The 10444-nt window shown below is 42.7% G+C and overlaps 1 protein-coding gene across 7 annotated transcripts in view; it reads left to right on the forward strand.

Moving 5' to 3' along the window:
* NRG4 (neuregulin 4) overlaps positions 1–10444 on the forward strand; it is a 55151-nt gene that overhangs the window by 41423 nt on the left and 3284 nt on the right. For 4 of the 7 annotated variants that reach the window (XR_005008930.1, XR_005008929.1, XR_005008927.1 and 1 more), the window contains exons 4-5: positions 4714–4793; positions 6685–6886. Coding sequence is in view for 3 of the 7 variants with exons in the window: in XM_036734364.1 (XP_036590259.1) it covers positions 4714–4793 (80 nt within the window). In the remaining 4 variants the exon portion in view is untranslated. The remainder of the gene's footprint in view (positions 1–4713; positions 4794–6684; positions 6887–10444) is intronic. The other 3 variants (XM_036734364.1, XM_036734366.1, XM_036734365.1) reach the window with 1 other exon arrangement.

Here is a 10444-nt window from a genome sequence, read left to right on the forward strand (position 1 = left end):
CACTGTGCCACTCAGCCACCCCAAATCTTTCTTTGCCTTAAGCCTAAATCTGCCTTTCTGGAACTTCTCCCCATGATGCTTGGTTCCACCCTTTAACCCCTCTTCCACATGGCAGCCCTTTGAATGCACCACCATCACCATCTCCTCCAACAAGTTTTCTGTTTTCCAGCTGCTTTCCCCAGTGGATCCCCATAGGACATGGTGGCTAGTCCTCTCACCATCCTGTTTGCCTTCTTTGGGAAACTCCCTATGTCCCTCCTAAACTATAGTATCTAGAATTAAGCACACCATGGGCAGTGTAATTATAGATGGGTACAATAAGGAAATACAATAAACATAGAATAGGTTTTCAAATGCTTTGCTGAAACCTATGGCTTAGTCTAAATGGTAGCATGTCCATATCACAAAGTGGTCATTGGTGGGTTGATGTTCACTTAGACAGAGGTCCCTAATGAAGGGCTCCAGCTTTATGCTGTTCTAAATGACTTTGATGGAGCCACAGGTATGCCCTGAGGGTAGGGCCTCTTTTGTTTTATCTTTGTATCTCTAGGACCCAAAACAGTGCCTTGCAGTAGGCAATCGATAAATAATTCTTGAATGAATGCATAGATGAACAAATGTGAGCAGTTGAGGAAGATAAAAAGGTTATGAACCTGGAGGACTAGAACAATAGCGGTGTTTTCAACACTGATAGGAAAGTTAGGAAGAGCCTAAGTTTAGAGAGAATGAGGCTTTGCTTTCCTATCTTGGACATGTTGAGTTTGACTTGCCAATGGAACATCCAAGTGAGGATGACCACCAGGCAGCTGGAGCTCAAGAAGGAGAACCGGGGCCTAGAAGTGATCATTGACGGAAAGTACTAATGACCACCAATAGAAAAGATATAGATTATCTTCATGTCTCCTCATTACCAGGCACAGTATATCAAACTTAGTAATGTTTGATATACTTATTCAATATAACTTATTAAAGGTGCTTATTACATGTATATTGAAGAAACTAATGAATCTGGGTAAAAAAAAAAAGAGTGTACTCAGGGATTTTTAAACTAGCCAAAACACCCCCCTCTAGGACGGCATTATTCCATTTGTCTGTCTTTTGCCTGTTGAGAAATGAGACCATTGGCTAGAATCTATTTGGAAATTCTTACTAAAGGCTAATAATTAAAATGTTGAGGCAGACATGAGATTCTGAGAAATGTTCTGTCACACATAGGGCAAGAAGAGGCAGACACTAGATGTATAAGGGCATTTCTTTGGATGAAGAAGGAACAACAGTATGTTCCTCCAAGGATGAGTGGTAGGGTGCCTCTAAATGACCAGGAAGAGGGTGTGCATTGTGACGGGAAATGACAGACTGAGAATGAGAGGACTGAATGGGGGTGGGTTTCACAAGTAGGCAAGTACAGGATGTGAGGCCCAGTGGGCCCCAGGCACCTTCCTCATTAATTTTCTCCACTCTTTTCCTCTACATAAAAGTTCCAGGACTTGGCTTTCTGGTGCCCTCTTCTGTTTCCTAGCTGTCATTACCTGTCCTTTCCGAACCCCAACCTTCATCCTCACAAGAACACAGTTCCATGAGGTGACTCTGGGTCAGGCCCATGAAGGCCGATGGAGTTTCTTCATTGGGAGTTCCTTATACCAATGAAATGACAGGTCCAGTTCAAAAGAAAAAAAGGGGCCAGGTGGGGTGTAACCATGGAGTACTCCAGGGAAACAGGGTGAGTCTAGCAAATCAAAGAAGGTTTCTACAGGTGATCCCAATGAATCCTCCTCTCGAATGCTCACTTACAGGGAAGTTAGTCTGGTCAAACTGACCTTTATCTTTGGAGGGTACAAATGACTGGGAGGACTGGGGTACCATTTGAGAAGTTAAGGGGTAGGCCAGGTGTAGGGGCAAGGTAAGTTCTGTTGAGTTCATGTTCTGTTGAGTTCATGTTGAGTTTGAGGCTGGAACCATCCTGTTGTGAATTTATGAAATTTTGTCTAATAATTCTTTTCATCTTACCTCTTTTAAGATTCAAATTTGGAATTTGACAAACATTCTAGGATAGGAATTTGACTACATGAGGGACTGGATCCCCAGAGAAAAAGCAGTTCTCACCTTTCTACCCAGAGACATGCCTTCCATCCCTACCCTTTGCATTTTTTCTTGAATCTTGTCCCTTTCGTGGGCCTGGATCCCTTGGAATTCTTATGGCTTGATACTACTTTAGAATAGCTTGGCTCCTCTCCCCTCTCCCCTCTCCCCTTCCCTAATCTCTCTATCTCTCTATGTGGTACCCTAACCATGGCTGGCCAGTTTGCTTGGAAACAAGGAAGAAGGATTTTCTCAAAGCCCGAGGGCCCTATTGGTAGAGCTGAGAGGACCTTGGCTACACATTTAAGGCATCACAGGAGCTAGTGCTGGGACCCTAGGAGTCATCAAGTTCAACCCTTTGTTTTCCAGATGAGTCTATTGTACAGACTGTTCTACAACTTCCTCTTCATCTCTTTAGTAACTCAATGACTTAGACAGATTCTGGGATGGACCCACTCCTATGGAATTCTGGTCAATGGCTCAATGTTAAAGTTTTAAGGTTCCAGGGCCTGTAGAGATAATGCATTTCCTTTTGCTATAGGAAATGTGGGTTTAGGTCCATTTTCATTAACTTAGGGTCATGTTTCTTTGAGCATTCAGACACTGATGGGACGTCCACTAAAGCCTTCTGCCAATGCCTCTTTATGGTGTTCTGGTGACTCTGGGTTTTCAAAAAATATGCCAGTGGAGTCTGTCAACCTGAAATTGTAATGAAAATAGTCAACACAACAAAATGGAGGTCTTTAATTGGGACAGAGAACTTGTAGCTCACTGGAGTACCCAAAGAGGAGGGCTGGGAACTGTGTTTATATAGAGTACTAAGGCAGAGAGAATGACTAGGTTGCTGGTGGGAGGGGCTCTCAATTTCACCAGAAAATGTTCTGTATACCATGCAAAAGTCCATAAAGAAAGCTTGGGAATATGGGGTGGAGACAGTTTGGGAGATTTACAAAATAATCAAAATAATTTACAAAATGACCAGAGTGACAATCTCTGGTCAGCTAGGCAATTCACTGGCCTGGAAACAGAAACCAGGTCAAGATTAGTAAGTTCTCAGTCAGTTGTATTTGTCAAGTCCAAGCTCTGAAAGGTCCCACCAAGCTGGAAAGGCTCCAACCAAGGGCCCAGTAGTATGTCAGACTGGTTGTCTGATCCCTGAGGACCAGCCTAGTGAAGTGAGAAGGGCTCAGCACTAAAGGTTTGGTTACGGGATGATGAGTTGGTTGGTTGGTTGGTGTTTTCTGGCCATGGTGACTCATGGATGCCATCTTCTAAGATGGGAGTTATTAACCTTTTTTGTAACATGGACTGCTTTGGCAGTAAGTCTAGTGAAACTTATGGATCCCCTCTACTCAAAGTAATGTTCTTAAATGTAAAAGTAAAATACATAAGATTACAAAGTAAATCAATTATACTGAAATATACTATTCAAAATATTTTTTAAAAACAAGTTCATTGATCCCTGTTTAAGAAACTCTGGGTTAAGTGGTACAAGAGTTGAGATTTATATTAGTGGAAAGATGACAAGATCACAGAAGTAGATGCATGTAATAAAAATAATTTCAAAATTAATCTATTCAATTCAATAAATGTTTATTAAGTGCCTAGTATGTGCCAGTCACTGTGCTAAGCACTGGGGATACAAAAAGAGGCAAAAGAAGGACAGCCCCTGCCCTGAAGGAGTTTACAATGTAATGGGTGGGGGGGAAGCAACATGCAAATAAACATATACAAAGCAAATCATATAGAGGATGAACAGAGCTATGTAGAGTTAAATGGATCACTGACATGTGAACGGTGGGTTGCAGAGTACAGCTGGAAAGAGTGCTCCTGCCTCTGGCTTCACAACCTGCCTCTGTCGCCTACTCCCAAGTTGCTTGGGATATCTGGGCCTGTTTCCTTCGCTGTAAAGTGAGGACGTTGAACTAATGGAACCCCGGGGCCCCTTCTAGCTCTAAATCTCCGTCCTTCTAATTGTTGTTTCTCCCATTCCCCAAAAGGGACCAGTCCAGCAATCTGAAGCAACATAATACAGTCTCTTAGAGGAAACAGAGGCATCATTATCAATGTTTGAAGACCCCTACATGGAGGCTGATGGGTGGCCCAGTGGATGGAGGAGTGGGTGTAGAGCAGGGGTGGGGAGTCAGGAAGACCCGAGATCAAATCCTGCCCCTGACATTTACTAGTGGTGTGACCGTAGTCTGACTCCTCCCTGTGCCTCAGTCTCCTCAGCAGTGGGATGCCATTGCCTTTAAGGTCCGTTTCAGACCTAAATCTATGGTGAATTTTCAAAATCGTGTCATTCATCCAACAACAACATTTGATGACCATTAAATGCCTATAACGTGGTCGGCACTGTGCTAGGCCATGGGGACGCACCGAGATAGTTAAAACCGAGTTCATTCATCGAGGGCTATATGCAAGGCACTTTGTCATGCTATAGGGCATACAGAGAAGAGAGACACGGAACCTCTGCCTTCATAGAAGTTACAGTCCAGTAACGGTGTCTTCAAGTATGGACAATTTCTCAGTATCTGGTATTATTAACTCTTAGCAGTTGAGGAGGGACGTCCCAAAAAATTCAACCTAAACTTTTCCCTCTCATTTCTTTTTTTTCCTTCTCTTTCTGGTTAGGAAAGGCCACCTCCAGAGGGCTAGTTCAGCCCAGTATGACGTTGGCCTGGTAGAGACCAGCAGCATCAACATCTACAACAGTGAGTAAACGTAAAGTCTGTTCACTGTCCACCTGCATTTAGATCTGCCCTGTGTGGTACCCACTGGGAGTGTTTGTGTTTGTGTTGTGTAGTAAGCAGTGAAATCACTCACGTTTCTTGGGGATATATTTATTGCTTCAACATAATGCCTCAGACAGGAGTATCTTCCACACCTTCATACTCTGTCATTTAATCTGTGGGGAGATTTAGAAATGGGGGGGGGGATTTTAAAGGCTGCAAAAGCTAAGGTCTGTAGAGGCTCAAATACAGATATTCAACGGTAAAAAGCCCACAGGTAATAGACACCCTCCAGCCTAGAGGCTTAAATACCTTAATTGAATATGAAGAGGCTAGGGAGCCGATGAAGCAGCCTCCAAAGTATCAATTTCCTTTCCACAGAAGTCCCTGGACACTCATCAACATAAGATTCCCAAAGGAGTATGGGAGGTGAAAAAACACCCATCACCCTAAGAGAACAAATCACTGTTTACAGAAGGCAGAGCCTTTTAAGGAAGGAAATATTTGGCAAAAAGGGAAAACTCTCCAGGTGTGAAGTCTTTAGGGTCATCTCTAAAGCTGGCTGAGGTGCTCCTATACGTAAAGGGCCATCGCCCAAACCCTGCTCCCCATCCTAAGCAGCAGCTAGAGATGGAGACTAGCGGCTCTCAGAAGGCTCAGCTCCTGCATTTCACTCCTGTGGCACTTTGGGTTTCTGCCCATCCTTTCCTTCTCTTTGTGGAGAAATATGCCCCTGGTGTCAGGAAGTGATTTGTAATTCCTATTTTTGCTCCATTGGTGAAAGAGGTGGTAATATTGGCACCTTTGATATGTGCTAAATTCATCATCTCTGGCCAACCTTCTGATGATGAGCCTATCTCAAATTAGGTAAGATAGGACCAAAACCAAAAATAATTCAGTCTGAGGACCCATAGCTTGAAGGTTTTTGTTTGCTTGTTTGTTTTTTTACTTGGTATTATCTGTTGACATAGCCTTTGTGACTTTCTATACCATGATAAGATATCACAGGAGAATTTTAGTGGAGGATATACATGGCGTCCCAAAAATCTGAATGCAGTTTTAAGCTACTAAAGCCTTAAACTACACTCAGACTTCTGGGACACCTTGTAGTCAGCTTCACTCCATGCAATCATGTTCAAATCCTATGGAATCGACTACTCTCTGAACTGCCTTCAGTTTTTGTTGGTTTTGATTTTTAAACAAAACTGCTAGACCAGAGCTTCCAAAGAGTTGACATTTCCTGTTAGAATTGGTTACTTTACCAAAGATCTGGCAGCCCTCTCCAGATCCCAGGGGAGTAGAAGGCCTCCTCATTCCAATGATTATTTATTCTAGGATGGGTTTGGCTGGGGCACCTTAACTTGCCCAAGAGGCTTTCAATCTATCGATTGAAGGCATTTAAACTATAAAGCTTGAGTAACTTTTATGATCCTTTTAAATTTGTAATAACTCTGTCCAGATTCAATCAGTCGATAAGCATGTATTTAGTCCCATGCTCAGGGTATTAAGACAGCTAGGTGGTGGGGCAGCCAGGTGCAGGGCGGATGGAGCTCTGGGCCTGGCAGTTGGGAGGGTCTTTGTTAAAGTCCACCCTCAGACACTTACTGGCTGTGTGACCGTCGGCAAATCACTCAACATCTGCTTCAGGTTCCCCATCTGTAAAACGGGGATAATGATAGCACCTGCCTCTGAGAATTGTTGTGAGGAGGAAATGAGATCATGTGTGTAAAGCGCTCTACAGTAATAGTGACACCCCAGCTGTACACATGTAGCTAGACTGTGAATCCACTTTCCCGAAGCAAGACTGGATACATGTCCAGCTCAAGACTCCGGGGTATCTTTCTCTAATGCCATCAAATCTTCCTGACTCCAGGTCCAACACTGTCTCCTGGGCCCTAAGTAGCAGTCTACAAGTAAAAGAAAAGCAGAGAAATGATGATTTGAGAGGCAAAGGAAATGCCTTTGAGCAATGTAATGTTGCTTTTCCTAGAACATGGAGAGAACTGAAGAAGCACCAGCCAAGTGAACCAAGATATTATGTCTGAGCTACGGGGGAATAAACGAAGCCACAGAAGGTAGAGGGTGTGTGTGTGTGTGTGTGTGTGTGTGTGTGTGTGTAATTAAAAGCTTCTTTCCTCTTCCTTCATTAAAGGAACATGTTGCATTATGTCACCTGACAGGAGTAACATATACAACTGGTTAGGCTTTTCTATCTTTCTTGATCTAATCAGGCATCAGCAGTTAGGAGAGAGGAAGGAGGCTGTTTTAAAATTCTAGAATTTCCTGTTAACTCCTTAAAATCATATTGAGATGCAGCTGATGGCAAACTTTATTTCAGTACCTTCTGTGATCATCTCCCCAGCCCACAGTGGAGTGGGTCCTCATGAGCTTCTGGGGCCATCATCACCCTCCTGCAACCAAGCTGGGGAAGAGGAGCCCAGGACTTGCAGAGTAGACACATAGCCATCCCGAGACCCAGACTCAGGGCATTTCAGGACCCAGGGTACCTGTACTCCTCGTTGAGTCATCATTGTAGGACAGGAGTATGATACAGAAAGGGCTCAGGAAAGGTTCTCTGGAATGAAGGTCATTCTTTTTGACTAAAGGTTTGGACCCTCCGTGACACTATGACTTGAGTTGTTTTGCCAAAAACAGAGCAGCTGATAAAGTCTTGCCTCACCTTTGGAATAATCTCATCCTCCCCAAATTGGAGGAAGCATGAAGGGCAGCTGCGGTACTGGACATGATTCTGACCCACTGGCTACTGGCTCTGAAAGGATGGAAACCTTTGTAGGGAAAGTACAGCAGGAGAGTCTGGGCTTATCTGACACGGACCTTAGACTTCAGGAGAGCAGATTTCAAGGGGTTCAGTCAAAGGATTCCATGGACTAAAATTCTATGGGGAAAGTCAGTCCAGGAATGATGGAATGCAAACACAAATGGACTTCCAAAGTCCCAAAGAGAAACTCTTCCAATGGGGAGGAAGAAGACCCAAAGGGATGTACAGGAAGGTAAATGAGCAATTTACATTTTTAAAATGACATGTACAGAGAAGCATGGGGAGATTTATATGAATTGATGCAATGTAAATAGAACCAGGAAAAATACATATGCGTATGTATATATGTACGTTCGCAATATATAGTGACTACAACAGTGGGAATGTAAAGAACAACAAAACAATCGAGACTAAGTACTGAAAAACAATGATGAATGACCAAATACGGCCCCATTGAAGAGATATGAGAAGGCTCTTTGCCCTACTTCTCTGCAAAAGCGGGGGACTATGGATGCGAAATCTTGTATATAATACCAGACTTTTTCAACATGCTGGTTAGTTTTACTAAACTGCTTTTTTCCCTTTTTTTTAAATTCTTTGTTATAAATGATTATAACAAGGGGTGGCAGAGAAGGGATATAATGGGTACATGTAAATGACGTAAAAACAAAAGATATCGATAAAAAAAATTTTTTTAAAAAGACATATAGAAAAGATACCGCACAGGGATGATTTTCTAATGCCTTGTCATGATACAGATGGAACTGACGGTTCCCAAAGGCCAAGCCAATGAAATACAAGATGTGGGAGGTTCTGTTATACTTGAAAGACTTGGGGTATAGACCTGGCAAGAGACTCTGCATTCCAAGGACCAGATGAGCTAGATATGTAGAGGTTAATCACTGGTACATGAGCTATTAGTAAATTGCTTGTCCATTGCAACCCATGAAATAAAATGGTGCCCAGACCTACTGTGCCCCTCTGCTTCTTCAATGATGGTGACAGAGTGGTATAATGGGAGAAGAGAATCCTAAGAATCACACCATCCTTAGATCCCCTATAAACATTAACTTGACCATTTGTATTCTAAATGTGAGATCCAATGACTAGTGAGTGGGCATACTCCTAGGGGAGCTAAGTTGTGTCAATATTGACATTTTTGCTATAAATGGAACCAGATGGTAGAAGGAATCTACAGACAAATGAAGGATGATTCACAGGTTCTACTTGGAGAGGCAAAGAAAGAAGTTGGTTTTACCTTGTTCCCAAAAGCAGTGTAGAAACATTTCATGGGATGAACTGTGAGAAGAACTGTAGTTTGTGCAGAGGCTAGTGGGTAGAGACATTCCACAGACAACTCATTAGGACCATCGAAAGTAAATCAGCATATGGCTTTAATATTCAGTGGCATCTGGGCAAAGGTAATATAGGGAAAGACAGTAAAAAAAAAATCATCACTGCTTGGCCAATATGGTGATGAGCTTATCTGAATTTGACTAGACTTGTTCTTAGATGACAGACATATTCTAATCGCTGGACACAATGTGAAATTCAGGCTTGGTTCTTTGGATGTTCATTTTACCTGTGTCATTTTCCCCACTTCACTTTGGAATTTAGCCAAAAGATTTGGGCAAGGAAGAAACAGATGTAAGTGGTGTCTTTTTTTGAGTTTTCAAAATAGACCTGAGGGCAAACTCCCCAGAATGCCTTTGAGCCTGACCTGGGGTGGGTGAGAGGAGGGAGAGGGAATGGGGAGCTGAACTGTGGGCAAGAAAGGCAGAGGCCAAGCCTAACAGGACAAGGAGAAAGCAGAGACTGTGATGAGGAGATGGGAGACCAGCAGCAGCTGAGAATGAGCCCTGAGCCACGGTACTAAAAATGGAAGCGTGAGCCATGTCTGGTGGCAGGCCCTGGACTGCTGTTCTAGCCTGGGCTGAAGACAGTGATCGATGCCTTCTTCTCCTTCCTTTTTCTAGAAGCTAATGGAGCAAACATGGAATAATCTTACTCTCACTTTCAAACCACCAGAGAGCCATCATTTTAAGAACGCAGAGGGCTTTAAACCAAACTTGGGAACTTGGAGAGAAGAGAGCCAAAAGACCTTCCTCCATGAAAGGAGGGAGACAGTTTCTCTTCTTCCCTTCAACCCCTGAACCTTCTGACCATTCAGCTTGCCTTGCCACCAGATGCTTATACATCCACATTCTATGTTCACAGCCCCTGCCTCTCTGGTCAAGGAGGGGGATATGATTTGTTATCAATTACCTAAAACCTTCACTAGTTTTCAATTATTGAAACAATTTTTATTCCGAATCTCCATCTTTTATTCATTAAAATAATGAAGTAATGTCAGTAGAGATTCTAGGAAGGTGCTGAATAGTGTATCTTTTAGATGAGGGGTTCTTAACTGAGGGGTTCAGACTCCCCAAGGGATCCATAGATAGGTATCAGGAGGTAAACTGGGGTGGGAAAATACATCTTTATTTTCACTCACCTTTGGTTTCCTTTGTAACCATAAGTATGCTACGTTATGCATTAAAAATCATTGAGAAAGTATGAAAAGTATGAAAGTATATTCTAAAATATACAGGGAACTGAGCCAAATATATAGGAATACAAGCCATTCCCCAACTGAGAAATGGTCAAAAGATATGAACAGGCAGTTTTCAGAGGAAGAAATTAAAGCTATCTATAGGCATATGAAAAAATGCTCTAAATCACTACTGATTAGAGAAATGCAAATCAAAACAACTCTTAGATGCCACATCTCTCCTGTCAGATTGGCTAAAATAACAAAACAGGAAAATGATAAATGCTGGAGAGGATGTGGGAAAATTGGAACATTGTTACATTG

This window comes from Trichosurus vulpecula, chromosome 8 (assembly GCF_011100635.1).
Source record: "Trichosurus vulpecula isolate mTriVul1 chromosome 8, mTriVul1.pri, whole genome shotgun sequence".
NCBI lineage: Eukaryota > Metazoa > Chordata > Mammalia > Diprotodontia > Phalangeridae > Trichosurus > Trichosurus vulpecula.